We start from the raw sequence: 15,756 nt of genomic DNA, 5'->3' as shown, positions 1-15,756 counted from the left end.
TTAGATGATTCACCTTTTGTTAAGCTCCTAGTCTCTTTCTTACACATACCTGTGAGATCTGAAAGTTGAAAATATGGTAATCATTTTCTTATCTAGCCAGGGAGCCCTCATTATAGTTGTGTGACCATTATAGTGTTTTTTTAAAAAAAAAATCGTGTGACCGTTCTGTGCTCCCTTGTGTCTGCAACCTGAAGACAATTTTCACTGGCCGTGCATTTTTTTTTTCATGCACTCATGCAGGTTGGAAGACATTCATATTTCTGTGATGAATGCTCTAGTATAAAAATGCACCATCTTGAGTTAAACCATGAAACATTTCAAAACCATCCTTTATAACCATACCATATTGTTTCTGTATATCTTGCATATTGCTAACAGATGAACAGATGATGAAAGAAGAAAACCTGCACACACACGGTGCCCCAAGGTATCACATTCCTCAACAAAGAATATTGAGCAAACTAAAAGCCCTACACACTACATTGAGCTGCTGTCACCGTCATCCCCATGGAAGTGAGTATACCTCTGCAAAATGTTGTGAATCTGCAGGTGAACGTGCCCACCAGCCATTTCGCCCATGGAGAAAGACCTCCTCAAGGGTAGAACATCTCTGTCCCGCCTCTCCGTGATGGACTCATCTGCCTTACTGCTGATGTCGATATCACGCCAAGCATTACTGCTGCTCTTCCTCCTCTTGTCACTGCTGGCTTGTTGATCTGTTGTGGTGTCTCCTGCAGATTCAGAAGATGCCATAGCCGTGCTGGCTTGCTGCTGCTGCTGTGCCCGCGTGGCTTCTTCACCTTGCTCGGTGGTGGGGATGACCTGGATGGCCACCTCGTCGGGCCGCGGGAGCTGATGCAAATCCAATGGTGGAAGCAGGCAGTGGCATGTGATGGCTGCTCTGCAGAGCGGGCAGTTGGCGCTGCCCTGGAGCCAGGTGTCGATGCAGTCGGCGTGGAAGACGTGGAGGCAGGCGGGCAGCATCCTGACCCTCTCCTCGTCCTCGAATTCACCGAGGCACACCGCGCACTCGCTCGTGGGGGAAGCAGAATCAGCGGCGGCAGCGGCATTCTTGATGGCCTTCCTGTACCTGAAGGCCGGCAATGCCTGGATGATGGCTTGCTCGAGCCCGCGCGCCTCTGCGGGTGGGGCGCCGGAGAGTGGAAGGCCGCTGGTGCCGGAGGTGGCAGGCTGGCGCCGTCCACGGTGAGGGCGAGCAATGTGGCCGGCAGCATCGGAGGGGGTGCTGCGGTGCCACTTGAGGCAGCAGCGGATGATGAAGACGTAGTAGGCGAGGAGGAGCACAGAGGCGGTGAGGATGCCGAGCACGGTGAGCACGAGGATGGGGAAGCTGGTGATGGATGGCGCGTGGTGGGACGAGGCGGAAGAGGAAAAGGAGTAGGAAGATGGCAATGGCGGCGGCGGCGGTGGGAAAAGCAGCGCTGGAATCTGCGGCATCGGGAAGATGGTGCTGCCCCGGCCGGCATCCATGGATTCAACGATGAGGCTGCAGAATCGGCGGCAACAAGCGGTGGCGGTGGGTGGATTCTACAACCTGCAGTCCTGCAGGCTGTAGGTGATGAGCAAGAAGGGATTACAGGGGCTGATGACGGCGATGCATATGTAGTGTGGCTGGCTCGGAAGGTAGGAGGGAAGAATGGATGGTGAGGTTGGAAAAACGCAGTGATTGAGGTATGGAAGAGAGGAGACGAAAGGCATGAATTGAAGCAGACGGAGAAACGCCTAGTGCGTGCAGTACTCATCGGTCTAGTCTAGAAGGAAGCGAGGCGAGCAACAATGCCATGGCAAAAAGGTGTGTTTGAAAAAAGAAAACAGCGCAAAAAGGTAGCGATCAAAGAAAGGTGAGGGGGCAGGCAGTGAAGCTGTGATGTGGGTGTGCCGTCCATGGATTCAACGATGAGGCTGCAGAATCGGCGGCAACAAGCGGTGGCGGTGGGTGGATTCTACAACCTGCAGTCCTGCAGGCTGTAGGTGATGAGCAAGAAGGGATTACAGGGGCTGATGACGGCGATGCATATGTAGTGTGGCTGGCTCGGAAGGTAGGAGGGAAGAATGGATGGTGAGGTTGGAAAAACGCAGTGATTGAGGTATGGAAGAGAGGAGACGAAAGGCATGAATTGAAGCAGACGGAGAAACGCCTAGTGCGTGCAGTACTCATCGGTCTAGTCTAGAAGGAAGCGAGGCGAGCAACAATGCCATGGCAAAAAGGTGTGTTTGAAAAAAGAAAACAGCGCAAAAAGGTAGCGATCAAAGAAAGGTGAGGGGGCAGGCAGTGAAGCTGTGATGTGGGTGTGCCGTCCATTTCTGGCTTGATTTGCAGGGGCGTTGGCGTGAGCGTTGGGTCACCTGGACTGGAGTAGTGGACCGGAACCTGACCTATGGGGAAGAGGAAGGAAGGAGACGGCAAGATGACGAAGCTGATGCGGTCGAGCGAGTGAGGCAAGACGACGCGGCGTTGTTCCCGGCGGGACTTTCGCGGCCGTCTCCGACTCCGGGTAGGGCGGACTTATTACACGACAAGTCACCAGGGAAAAAAACAAAAAAACTGCCGTTGCTTAAGGCGTTGCGTTGGATACTTGGATGATTCCGTTTGTTTCTTCTCTGCTACTTGTATATAAACGTGGAGCCTGCACTGGAGAGGCGGGGTAACAAAAATGAAATGATTCAAATGAAATTGGGCATGACTCCTTTTGGGTCCCTGCACACCAATTGTTTGTTTGATACAGTTGCTGCTGCTAGCTGCTAGCTGCGAATGGTAAATGAAGTAAAAATCCCATGATTAGTGTGTATGCTTTAATTTGCAGTACAATTCAGGTGGCAGGAGATGATGGCCTTAATTTGGCATTTCATGGTGGGTTTAGGCTATGAGAGCATCTCCAAGAGTGACTAAAAATTAGAGTCCTAAAATACTGACTTTGGGATCTTGCCAAAAAATTTTGGGAGGAAAAAAATATCACATTCACCAACAGTTCCCAAAAAATAGTTCCCAAAACGGTTTAATTGCTGCCACATCATCCATCCGTGGGTCCACATTTTATCTTGTTCTCGTGGTTGACCCTCGCCTCCATTCCCAGCAGGCCACCGCTGCTCTTCTCTCTCATGTGTTCTTTGTTTTCCATCAAGCAAATCAGCAACAGTTCGATCTTCCTCTCCTCCGAGCTTGGCCAAACATCGATCTCCATAATTTCTTCTCTAAACCGAAGCACCCAAGCAATCGGCAGCTAGCAGCTCTCCTCTCTAATCAGAGCTCCACAGCTAGAGAGCCAAGCATGCCTGCTCCTCATCGATCCCTATTCTTCTTTGCACTGCTTCCAAATCAATGTAGCTAGCCAAGCACTAAAACCACCCACGCCATCTCTAAATTCCTTCCAATCAAAGCAGCTTGCGCTCCTCCGTCCTGCTGTTCTACTACCCACCGAAGCAATCAGTGGTTTTAGCTCGAGGCCGAGCACCCTGCGCCACATCTTTCATCCCTTCTCTGTACGAGCAAAACAGGCAGCCAGCCACAGAGCAAGTCAAGCACCCCCTCTTCCGCACCGGTCCTCGCCTACCTGCAAGCCGTGGCGGCCTGAGTAGCGCAACGCCAGCATTGCCTGTAGAGGGCGGATGGCCCTTTTGCCGGCATCAACCCTAGAGCCTTGTGCGCCTGCACGAGAAGGATGGAAGGGGAGAAGTGAAAATGGCGTGCTGGGAAGAAATGACGCGGAATCGCAGAGGAAGAAAACCAGCGAACCGCCGATTGGGAGCGCAAGCTAGCGGCGTAAAAATGGCTCAGTTGGCCGCTGGTATTGGACGCGCGAGAATATTGGGCACCGTTTTTGGCATCTGTTGGAGCTGGTATTTTTACGTTTGGTTCCAAAATTCACTTTTGGTAATGCATTTTGGGCACTCTTGGAGATGCTCTGAGAGAGCCTGAGAAAAGAGCAGAGGCAGCGACATTCGTGCGCTGACGAAGCTGATGCGGTCGAGCGAGCGAGACAAGACCACGACGCGGTACAATATTTTGGTTTCTTCTCCGTCGACGTATGCGCGACGGCGACCGAGGCTCCGTGTCTCCGGGTACAAACAATACAACTCTCTTCACAGCTGCCGCGGCTTAAGGCGTTGCGTTGGATGTTTCCGTTTGTTTGGATCTCTTCTCTATCTGCTGTACATGTAAATGAAGTGGACGGTAAATGAAGTGGCAACCAATCCGTACGATCGATGGGACGAGGAATGATTTGAGTAGATCGAGAATAATGATGGAGCGTTGGTCATTCCATTCCTCTCCTTGGCAGCATGCATGACGATGTTGGTCGACGGTGAGATGTTGCTGTCCCGTGTCCGTACGTCCTGCCTCTGCCTTCTTCTGTACGCTGTAACACGACATATGACCTGATGATGCTGTTGCTTGCCAGCTACCTCCACCGTCCCCCTCGCTCGCATATATATAGCGATAGCTGCCGCGGCGAACGCGCGCGCCACCAGCGCTCACCGCCGAGTCGTCGCCGACGAGACGACCTAGCTCTGCCCGTGAGAGCAGCCCCGATCCGTGGTAGCCGATCTATCTGGCCTGCCACAGTGGCACCTGTTAGCTGCTCTCTGCAGATTGCTTCATCAGTCTGTCGTCTCAACTCTGACAAAGGACAAGGACTCCCGGAGAGCATATGACCCTAGTTCTGAGATTGAGATTCCAGCTGCAACTAACAACCATGGCTGTCGGGCTCCAGCCTTGGAGGATCATTTGATCTGCACTGCAGTACCCATCGCCATCAAACCAAGTAAATCGCAGGCCTCAGGGTTCGGCTCATCGATGATGGTTGACTTGGGCAGAATCGGATGGATCAGATATGAGCTGAGCAGACGCAAGTATCTTGAGCTTAGAAGTAGCCATGTGGAGAGCTGAGCTTAGCGATATCGATATGTGGGGAGGAGGATTTGGTCCCCTTCCCGCTGTCCTTGTCCCCAACAATGCCCGCCGGCCGACTTCTCCTGGCACTGGCAGGCCGTCACCCGCGTTCGCCGCCGCCGCCGCCGCCGAGGATCCGCGCCACGCCGCCCTTGAGGGCCCTCCAGTACGGCCCCGTTCCACGCGGCAACTAGCCGACATGGGGCGGCGCTCCGGCTGGGTGGTCGCTAGTCCGAAATACCGTCCGGGGGTGGACGGTAAATGAAATACCGTCCACCCCTTTAGTCGCTCCCGTCCGTTGGATGGTGCACGTGCGGCCACGATTCACTCAGCCCAGACTCCAGCTCCACCTCTGCCTCTCTCTTCATCTTCTGACGACGAGCGCATCGCCTCCGTATCAGTCGTGCGCGCCATCGGCGATGGGATGGCCGCGCTGCTCACTGCACCGCCGCCGGGAAGCTTCCGCCACTGTGCAGCCTGCACCTCTCTCTCGTTGCCGGCAGGTGCCGTCATCTCCTCTGTTGGAGCACGTCCACGCTGAACGTGGCGGCGGACCCCGCGTTGAGGTCACCATCAATCGGCCGGCGGCGAGCATCTTCAACTAAATAATTAAGTTCAATCCGTATTTATAGTATATACCATGGCTGGCCGCTCGACGATCGATAGGAATTATAATCAGATCGCCAGTAATGAATTGATCAGGATCGCAGTAGAACAAGTGCAGCTTGAGCTCCGGCTCCGTCACCATCAACATGCTCACTCGCCGCCAGGATCGGACAGCCCGCTGCCCGCGACACAAGACGACGACGACCGCGACACGGCCGGCGCCACGCCGCCCCTGAGGGCCTCAGCCACGGGCGGATGAAGAGTACCCTCGCAGGAGAAGGTCCGGGTCACGCAGCAGACAGCCGAGATCGATGCGGCGGCGCTCCGGATCCGGCCGGCGACGGGCAAGGTGATCGGTACCGTCTGGGGGTGCACGGTAAATGAAATACCGTCCACCCCTGGGCTATGCTCAAGCCGTACGATCACATACGTGCGTCTGAGATTGCGTATTCCAAATAGCACCCTCCGCCTGTCCGCCTTCCCCCTCGCTCGGCCGGGCTGCCCTCCGCCGAGCGGTCAGGTCACTCCTTGTTCTGGAAGCGTGCCAGGACGGCATCCCTGTCGCCGGCCGCCGCGGCGTACGCGCCCACGAACTCCTGGTACGTGAACGGCCTGTACTTGGGGGCCTCGCCGTCGGGGACCATCCCCGGCGCCGCCGCTACGGCGCAGCACATCGCGGGCATGACGAACGTGGCCACCGACGTCCGCGCGGCGCGCGCGTTCGTCACCACGCGGTGCTCGCCGCCTCGCAGGGCGCCGTTGCTGACCACCTCCATCTGGTGCCCGAAGTTGACGACCAGCGCGCCCGGCAGCGGCTCGACGTCGACCCAGCCGCCGCCGCCGCCTCGCCGCCGCGCCTGCAGGCCGCGGACACCGTTGTCGGCGAGGACGGTGACGACGTTGGGGTCGCAGTGCGGCGCCAGGCCCATCGTCAGGCTCGGCTCCGGGCACGGCACGTAGTGGTTCACGTTCATGATCACCGGCCCGGCGGTCAGCTCCCCGTCGAAGTGGCCCTCGTCGAGCCCCAGCCCCGCCGCGGTGAGCCGCAGCAGGCGCAGCGCCACCGCCCTCACCGCCGTCGTGTACGCCTCCAACGCCGCCCTGCATGCATGATCGACTCAGAATTTCTTTCTCTGCAACCGACCGCCGGTTTAATTTGCCATCACAATCTCAAGCGGCAATTACCAAAAAAAAAAAGTTACTACCTGAGCCTGGCTGGCTTTTGAGGCCACTGCTGCCTGAATTGCTCCAAGGGGTAGCAGCCAAGCTTGAGGCAGTCCCTCCAGTAGAGAAGCTTCTCCTGCTCGTTGCCGATGCTCGTGTGGAACCGTGGAAGCTTCTTGCTGTCGGTGGAGTAGTGCACCATCTTCTCCTCCGTGGGGAGCCCGAAGAACTCCTCCGCGCTGCTCGTCATCTCGCCCATCACCTGCCCCGGCACGCCATGGTTGATCACCTGCATGTCACAGTGTGTGTGCGTGTGGACCCCCAAGGTTTCAGCTAACAAACATGTCATCATGCTTTCACGACAGGCCGGCTAGAATATCAGAAACTGAAAGATTTGCCATGGACTTTTTTGGTTCAGTTATAGATGTTCGTCGGGAGGACTTTAAGATCTACTACTGCCAATTAATCTGCCACATCAAGCTGCACGACAACGGGATGTTAGGTAAATGTCGCATCTTTCCTTCAGATCAGACAGTTGTTGAGACTGAAAGGCAACTGAAGAAGAAAGAAATTCAGACGCAAATTCACCTGAAAGAAACCGAACTCTCTCCCGGCATCCATGATCTGCTTCACAATCCTGTCAGGGTCATCGCCGCCGAGGTCAACTACAGGTATCGCTGCTGCAGAAGACGGCAAGCTCCCCGGTCTTTTGTCCGCCGGGAGCACGTAGGATTCAGGCACTGATTGGTAGGCGGCGCCATTGGAGAGGGGCTCTGCCATTGCAAGTCGTTGGATTTCTCGCGTTGCTTTGCTTCCGATGTGTGCCGCCTTTACCCCTCTACTTCCCTGCACCTTTTATGCAACCATGAACAGAAGCATCTTATCTTGGGATCGATCCAAGGCTTCTGACCATTTTGTCGTGGTATGGTATGAGTACAATACACGAGACTGCAGACTATTCAATCCGCACAAGTTGACTTTTCTTAAGAAAAAAATCAGTGTCGGCACTTGTTTGTTTGGCCGGCTTGATGGTATGGTATCGGAAAGCAAAATAAAGAGTACGGGACGGACGCTGATTTATTTTAGACTTTTTCATATTCTTCAATTCAAAGGAAAAATAAAAGAGATCCTTTTCAGCCTGATGCTGGACGCTGATGATGGCAGCAAAAGTTTTCATCAGATTGGAGGATTGTTTATGTGCCTCGCTTCGCTTCAACTAACACTGAATTTAAATACATTTGAGCAGGTTCGTGCGGGATTAATTTAGTTGTGCGATTAATTAGTCCCTGTCACGATCATGCCATTTTTGTTATAATTCTGCGAGGAAAAAATCTGAAAAAGAATCAGGTCTAAGAGCTTCACGATAAATTGCATAATGCAGGTTGGTGGTGACCAATTAAGGTGCCAGATTGCCCCACTAGTATCCTGTTTGCCATATCAATGCAGCAAATGGAAGTTGTGCATCTGGGACTGGGAGGGAGGCACGAACATCCTGCTGGAGAATGCATACCAGTACAAACCCTAGCCTCTTCATGATCAGCTAGCTGCACGCCGAGCCTCCATCTTGTTGAAATTTTGAGAGAGAATGAAATGACAGCTACCTTGCTCCTTACCTACTTTCTTATCTTCGAGATGCTCTTGCAGGCGCAATTTTCATGACAAAAAGGCGTCAATAGCCTGCTGACAGAATGAAATGTATGCATACTCCGCGCAGAGATTTTTTTTTTAAAAAAAACTGTAGATATCCTTTTAACAAAAGAAAACAAGCTAGAGTGATATTTTTTGGTTGTGTGGACACCAATGATTAGTAGGTCTCCTTTGGAAGAAGTTTCCATGGCCTGGATCCTCGTGTTCAAAGATTCCAAAGGCAGGGAGACAAAAAGAAAAACATGCAGGTATGAAACCACTCATCAATCTCCAGTCATCACCATCCTGTTTGTTTTGTCCAGAGCGTGTCTATGATCACACATGAAAACTGAGAAAGCACACCAACCTCGCTCCCATTGAGAGACAAGGAAAAAAAAGGAGAAGGATCCAATATCGCATCGAGAAACATACTCCAGGCTTGCATCAGTGAAGGGTAGTTCTTTTTTTTTTTGAAAGTAGTGAAGGGTAGTTCGCTACAACTACTACCGATGCAATCCTAGGAATAGACTACTCTGAACAATACGTACACTCGCTACCTTTCTGCTAGTGGCAGCGGTCGTAAAATGGGATGTCCCTGTTTAAGGTCAGGACACAATGCAAGTTTTCCAATCTCTTGCAAAATTTAGAAGTGATGGAGTGGAGTTTTCGATACATTCTTCTGCTGTGGCAAAAGTCTTTTTGTTTTTGCTCGAAAAGGATCATTTTCCTCTCTTTTTTTACGGCATGTGCGAATCCGGAAGTTATTCCTATAAACCAATGTAAAATAGTAGTTGCTACCAGCCTGTGCGGCTGGTCTGGCTGGGCTGCAACCAGCCGCCCGGGGATGGCGGGAGCTAAGGCCGGCTGTTATAGCACGCCGCAACTACTAGAATTGAAACTAGCAAAGTTGGATACAATAGAATTGAAAAGTTTCCTAGAGAAGAAGTAACCGCAGACCACAGTGATGGCCTAGCATGCTCTGGAATAGTTTACAAGTCAACACCATGACGACTCAAAAATATGACTAACTACATCACTACATCCAGTCAAAAGTATTCATCTCTCACACAAAACCAGCACCAGCCAGCCAGCAGTACTTTTCTCTCAAAAAAATCAGCACCAGCCGCCAGCACCAGCCAGCCGAACACAGTCTATATCAGTCTCAAATTTCACACACATTACAAGTGTCATCTTGAGCGTTTGAATTCGTTCAAATTTATAAGACAGTTAAATTGGCTCCTACGAAACTGGTGTGCTCACTGCAACCATTGTTTCTATTTGGACGCCCTTTTTTTTTCAGATGCCGATGACTAACGGCTGAGGTACTGGTACTCAGAAAGAAAAAAAAAAGATCTGTCAAAAAAAAAGAGAGAAACGGCTGTGAGGACAAAAACAGTACAGGGAAGAATAAGTCTCTTCAAGCCATAAATTCTTGTAGCCATTTTTCTACAAACATCAGTGTTGATAGGCACTGACTGACTCTTCTCTTCTCGCCTTCTCGGTAATGGCTTCCTCCATCCGAAAGGCCCCCTAGTTGTGTACTGGTATGCCAAGGACCTAAATCAGCCAGACCCAAACAACGAACTAAAGATGGAAGGGTGCTGTAGGGGAGGACTGGGGGAAAAGAAAAGGCAATCATCCAATAATGTTCTTGTAATTTCCAACCAAGGACGCAAACATGACGGATCAAGTAACTGGAGGGCTTAACCATAAAATGGGTTAGCTTTTATTCCAAAGTCCAATACAAGGCTTTGGGGAATTGGCACAGGGAGGAGAGAGACAGGCACACAGGGTAGAGAGAGAAAGAGGGAGGCCCATTACCAATGCCAAGAACAAGAAATCAGAGAGGACAGTCGCGAATCCAATCCGAATCCCCTCCAAAAACCCACCAAACATCCTCCCCTATCTGCAAGAACAAGAACAAGAACAAGAGAGCATCCTAGGAAAAAAAGAAGACCAGGAAGACCAAGAAAAAAGGTACTAGCATCTTTGTGCCCCAGATACACCCCGATCACAAAACTGAATCCCTCCTCTTCCAATCCATCCCGCGAGCAGAGCAAACAAGATTTCTTCGATCTGTACTCGAGTTTTTCTTGTAAAGATTTCGTTTTTCTTGACTGTTACTAGTCTTGAGAAGTTTCGAGAAGAGTGGTGGGAAGGTACTTCAGCTCGGAGAAGGAAGGAGATGGATCCGGCCTTGCTGGATGACATCATACGGCGGCTGCTGGAGGTAAAGAATCTGAAGCCGGGGAAGAACGCGCAGCTGTCAGAGTCGGAGATTAAGCAGCTCTGCGCTGCCGCCAAGGAGATCTTCCTGCAGCAGCCTAACCTTCTGGAGCTCGAGGCCCCCATCAAAATCTGTGGTAAATTCCCTTACCCTGTGGCGCCTGAACAATTGCTTCATGCCGGTAGCACCCGAGATGTCACTTTGGGGATTGATTTGGTTGGTCAACGCGGTATCCCGTGTTTGGTATGTGCCTTTTGATTGGGTCTTTCTGGTGAACTAAACCCGATCTTCTAATTAATACTAATCACTTCCAATCCAATCCTGCTTAGTTTTTTTTCATCGCTTGAAGAATCGATCGAGGATTGAAGTAGAGGTGCATATATGCTTGTAGCGCGTAGCTGTTCTTGGTGATTAGGCATACTTGGAATAGAAACTCTGGTTGTATTTGCTGGAAAAAAAAGGCTGCTACATTTTTTTACCATCTATTTGATGGTTCTATTACAGATTTTGCACGTATCTTCAACTAGTAACGCTAAATCTTAAGGAATCTATGCATTGGGTGACTGTTGAGTCATTATGGAGTTTGTATGATTAAATGGTGATTTCAAGATCACAATTCAGATGTTCCAAAAATGCAGCATGCCCTCAATCTTTAAGTGGAATTGTTACTTACTTGCAGAAGGATTCTAATGCTTGACGTAATGAATCTGTTCTGGATATTATAACAAGAAAACTTTTGAAGAGAACATAGATGTCTATAACTATGCGGAAATTTAAGTAACATCCTATGGGAGACTAAAGTTGTGCACTTAAATAAAGTTCACTAAAGCAAAGGATTCGTAAACTGGATAGCTAGCATTATTGTACTGTACTGAAATCTTGAGCATGTAGTAGTTCATTTGTATTGTTGACAAGATTACATGGTAAGATCATTCATTGACAGTGACCGCTAATACTCCCTCCATTCAGTTTTGATTGATATATTTTCATATGGCACAATGACCAAGGACACCAAGTGTTCTTATCAATCTAATGAATGCAACATAGACTTTTTTGTTGGTCCTCTAATGTTTTAACTGGGAACTCCTCGTTACTAGTGGTCTAGTGCTATTTATTGCTGCAGCCCATGCCAATAGCAAATATAGCTATCATTTTTGAACATTTGAATTTTTGAAATATAGCTATCAAAAGTGAATGGAGGGAGTATGTGTTTAATCACACTTGTTGGGATCTTAGCTTCTTAGACGCCCAGACAGGGAACATGAACAGTATTGAGATGGCAATGAAAGTAGGTGCTGAATTCTCCAATAATAATCAGAAAATTCAACCTTTTACACTGTGGAGAGAGGGGGCTATTTATACCCCTAGCCCTCGGCCAGGTTTTCCTAAATTGTCCCCCTCCCAACTCATTTACAGCTCACTTTTAGCCGGCTTCGGGGTAAAATTACAAGGTGAGAGGTGTACAAATCCGACCTTCTCACGTATTCGAGAGGTGTACAAATCCGACCTTCTCACATATTCACGTTTCACACACATATCTACAACCTGACGAAGGTTTTCACTTCCTTCGGGGACCTCCGGGAGTCACAGCCATGAAGGTTCCATCAACGGGAAATCAGCTGTCACCTTCGTTCCCGAAGTTGATCCCTTTACCCGAAGGTCCTGGTCTTCGAACTTGTGCTTCTGAGCAACCGTTCGTCACCTTCGGCCGGACGAAGGCGATATCCTTCGTCACCGAAGGTATTGGTCTTTGCGCTTGCGCTTCTGGGCAGTCATCCGTCACCTTCGGCCTACAGGAGGTGATATCCTTCGTCCCGAAGGTCATGGTCTTTGAGCTTGCGCTTCTTAGTGTTCATCCGATACCTTCGGGTATGCTTGGCTTCCTCTCGTTGGGGCCCTGCAAACGAGTTAGGGAGCATTTCCGAGGGTGAGGGCTTGACCCGAAGGTCCAATCCCCAACAACACTGACAGTTAACATGTGCTTGATCGCTGATAACGCACAGTTATTTTATAACCTGTTTGCTCCCCTCCTTCTAGGTTTATATACTGTCTTTTGTGGTAGATAACTGCAAACCCTTCAAGTTCAAGCAGTATCTTATCAGTTAAATTGAATCTCAACACTATTTGTAATGATACCTATAGTGATTTGTTGATTTGAGTATTAGTTAGCCTCAAACATCTTTGACAAAGCTTCATAACAATTGTTGATCTTGTGTATTTTCTTCTGATCAGGTGATGTCCATGGCCAGTATTCTGATCTACTGAGGCTATTTGATTATGGTGGCTACCCACCTCAGGCCAACTACCTTTTCTTGGGTGATTATGTGGACCGCGGAAAGCAAAGCCTGGAAACAATATGTCTTCTTTTGGCTTACAAGGTCAAGTACCCAGAGAACTTTTTCCTTCTAAGGGGCAACCATGAATGCGCGTCTGTAAATCGCATCTATGGTTTTTATGATGAGTGCAAGCGCAGATTCAGTGTGAAACTCTGGAAAACATTCACAGACTGTTTTAACTGCTTGCCAGTGTCAGCACTGATAGATGAGAAGATACTTTGTATGCATGGTGGTCTTTCCCCCGAGTTGAACAAGCTGGATCAAATACTCAATCTGAATCGTCCCACGGATGTGCCTGATACTGGATTGCTCTGTGATCTTCTTTGGTCTGATCCTTCCAATGAAGCACAAGGCTGGGCCATGAATGATCGAGGTGTTTCATATACATTTGGGCCTGATAAAGTCGCTGAATTCCTTGAGAAGCATGATTTGGACCTCATCTGCAGAGCCCATCAGGTGTGCTGTACTCTGAAAGAATGTGACCTACTTACACCCTTATCAAGCAAATTGATTGTTAACTAATGGTTGCCTTGTCGAAATTCAGGTTGTCGAAGATGGATATGAGTTTTTCGCTAACCGCCAACTTGTAACAATATTCTCGGCCCCTAACTACTGTGGAGAATTCGATAATGCTGGTGCCATGATGAGTGTAGATGAGACATTGATGTGCTCCTTCCAAATACTGAAGCCTGCAAGGAAGATGTTGGCTTGTTCAACCAATAACAAATCTGGCTTCAAGGTATGCGTGATTAATATGGAAACAGTTCATATGCACCTTCTGCTAAGTACGCTATCATCACCCTATGAAATAGTTTGTTCATTCTTTCTACGGTTTATGATTGTTGAAAACATTACAAACTCATTGTGGCATGCTAGTATTACCTTTGACTAATACTGTAAAAAAAAGGGCGTACCCAGTGCCGTAGGCTTCCCGCACTGTGCGGGGTCTGGGGAAGGGTTGACTAATACTGTAGCCATTTGAATATTGGATGTATGGTTATTCCAATCATTTCTTAGTCTGAGCATCATACCATTCACCAACACCTGCACCTGATGAGTTTTCTTTATTGTATATATGAGATTGTATCATTACTAGTGTCCAGCCTGCAAATCTCAGCACTGTTGTTTTATATTTCGTTTTTGTGTGTCTCTGTACAAGTTCTCATAATAGAGCTTCAATTGGTTAATGGCACTTCCAAGCTGTGTCAACTAGATGTTATGGTGATTTATAGATATTAGTTAAAACATCTCTTTGCAGCTACCTGTTATATCAAGTTATCAACAGACAGCTGCAACTTACTATTATGTTGGTATAGGAATACCAACGCCTGCACTATTGAAATTTATCTTTCATGTTTGCTTTGGCTTTTTTTTGTTTTGGTCATGAAAATATATGCATAGTTACATGGTCTATCAGATTGCTTTAGCATATATTTCGGCAGGTTTCAGTTTCTCCCACCATGTCATTTATATTTTTTATGCTGTGGAAGTGCATGCCATTATCACTGAGGGAATAGTTGGTTTTGACAGTGACATTTCCTATAGTTCAACTCATACTGAAGGTTACGTGACAGTGGAACCAGTATTTCAAGTTGACCTATCTTGTTTTGTTCCCCACTGAGTATGGCAGAACAAGAATACGATAGATGGTTAGGTGATGTAGAGGTCTTATTTGCTAACCCTACATGACTATATCAGCTATGATGATGAAAGAAAATAGTGTGATATCCTTAACTAGTTGGATAAACCTTCCAATCGTCCATGCACATTGGGATTGGATTTTCAAATTTACTCAAATAGAAATGAGGAACTCACCTAGCTATTTTCAAATTTACTCATAGAGAAATGAGGAACTCACCTAGCTCCGGCCCTCTGCTACACCAACACAATATCATAATTGAGATGGTTAGCTTGGAGTTGAAACTTTGTCAGGCACTAAGGAAAAACCATTCAAAATCATCTAGACACTTAGGTTAACTTTGTGACCATGGAAACTAATTTTTTTGCTCTTATTTGACAGTCATTAAGAGGATGGTGACAATGGTCCAATGGTGAGCAAGCTGCGATGAACAGGGGCGGATCTTACAGCGGCTGCAATTGACAGGCATTTTCACCGAAACCTCAGGGCCTGAAAGAGCATAGCAGATGTGTACAACTCTCCTCGCAAAGGAACTGTACATCTTCCATGTTGGATTAACACTCTTGTAATGTATTATTGGCTTTTACCTTGCGGATCTCCTATGATATGAGAGGATGTGAATGAAGACTGTTGTTTCCTTTGCGTCCTAAATTGGAAAGATTCAGGCAGGCATACGCCGATAAGATTGCTTGAGCCATTCGGGTGCCTTTGCACCGAATGTCCATCCATCCACTTGGCATGGGGTGATCACAGTAGTCAGCACCATTCCTTCCGATTTCTGAATCTAGTACACAACAGATATTGTTGACTTCTCCCTCCCTCTCTCTTCTATCTTTTGTGGTTGAGCTGTTTGATTTGGGTTCTCCATGATTTGAGCCTCTGGCAGCCTGGCAGGAATATGCAAGGTCATCCATGATGCAAAGCAGCATATTCAGATTTTTTTTTTTTTGGTTTATTCTGTGGTGTTCTGAATTGAACACGCGCTGCATGTCTAAGCACGTAAGCTGCCTGCAAAGGAATTGAAGACATCAATCCCAGAACCAGAAGGTCTCTGTTTTCTTTTCAGGAGAAGCTCTGTGCTGTTGTATTCATTCAAATACGTGTCGTGAACAAACTGGTAGCCTAGCTACTAGTGGAATTCGATTTAGTTCGTCCAGTCCGAAGCATGGGGATCAGATCCTCTGGTGTTGAAAATCAAAATGGCTGCGCTGGGAGAAGAGAAATCCCAATCTCCCACCCACAGCAACAG

At 48.6% G+C, this 15,756-nt stretch overlaps 3 protein-coding genes across 4 annotated transcripts; 1 reads left to right on the top strand and 2 right to left on the bottom strand.

Annotated features, from left to right (window-relative positions):
- Window positions 1-145: 145 nt before the first annotated feature.
- On the bottom strand, window positions 146-2,775 carry LOC120646897 (RING-H2 finger protein ATL16-like). The gene has a single exon (XM_039923424.1). The coding sequence runs from the start codon at window positions 1,489-1,491 to the stop codon at window positions 478-480; it is 1,014 nt and encodes a 337-aa protein (XP_039779358.1). The 5' UTR covers window positions 1,492-2,775; the 3' UTR covers window positions 146-477.
- A 2,799-nt stretch (window positions 2,776-5,574) lies between these two features.
- LOC120646887 (2'-deoxymugineic-acid 2'-dioxygenase-like) lies at window positions 5,575-7,655 on the bottom strand. Of its 2 annotated transcripts, none has more exons than XM_039923403.1 (3): window positions 7,268-7,655; window positions 6,721-6,968; window positions 5,575-6,616 (listed from the first exon to the last, which is right to left on the bottom strand). In XM_039923403.1, exons 1-3 carry the CDS (start codon window positions 7,457-7,459, stop codon window positions 6,037-6,039), a joined length of 1,020 nt encoding a protein of 339 aa, XP_039779337.1. In that variant the 5' UTR covers window positions 7,460-7,655; the 3' UTR covers window positions 5,575-6,036. The 2 variants fall into 2 exon arrangements, with proteins under 2 accessions (XP_039779337.1, XP_039779346.1); XM_039923412.1 differs by having other exon boundaries at window positions 6,721-7,159; window positions 7,268-7,406.
- A 2,406-nt stretch (window positions 7,656-10,061) lies between these two features.
- LOC120646870 (serine/threonine-protein phosphatase PP1-like) lies at window positions 10,062-15,190 on the top strand. The gene is made up of 5 exons (XM_039923378.1): window positions 10,062-10,281; window positions 10,431-10,668; window positions 12,765-13,324; window positions 13,413-13,607; window positions 14,889-15,190. Exons 2-5 carry the CDS (start codon window positions 10,491-10,493, stop codon window positions 14,904-14,906), a joined length of 951 nt encoding a protein of 316 aa, XP_039779312.1. The 5' UTR covers window positions 10,062-10,281; window positions 10,431-10,490; the 3' UTR covers window positions 14,907-15,190.
- Window positions 15,191-15,756: the final 566 nt, after the last annotated feature.

This window comes from Panicum virgatum, chromosome 1K (genome assembly GCF_016808335.1).
Source record: "Panicum virgatum strain AP13 chromosome 1K, P.virgatum_v5, whole genome shotgun sequence".
NCBI lineage: Eukaryota > Viridiplantae > Streptophyta > Magnoliopsida > Poales > Poaceae > Panicum > Panicum virgatum.
Note: the sequence above shows the minus strand (reverse complement) of the source record. Positions and strands in the feature narration are given on the sequence as shown.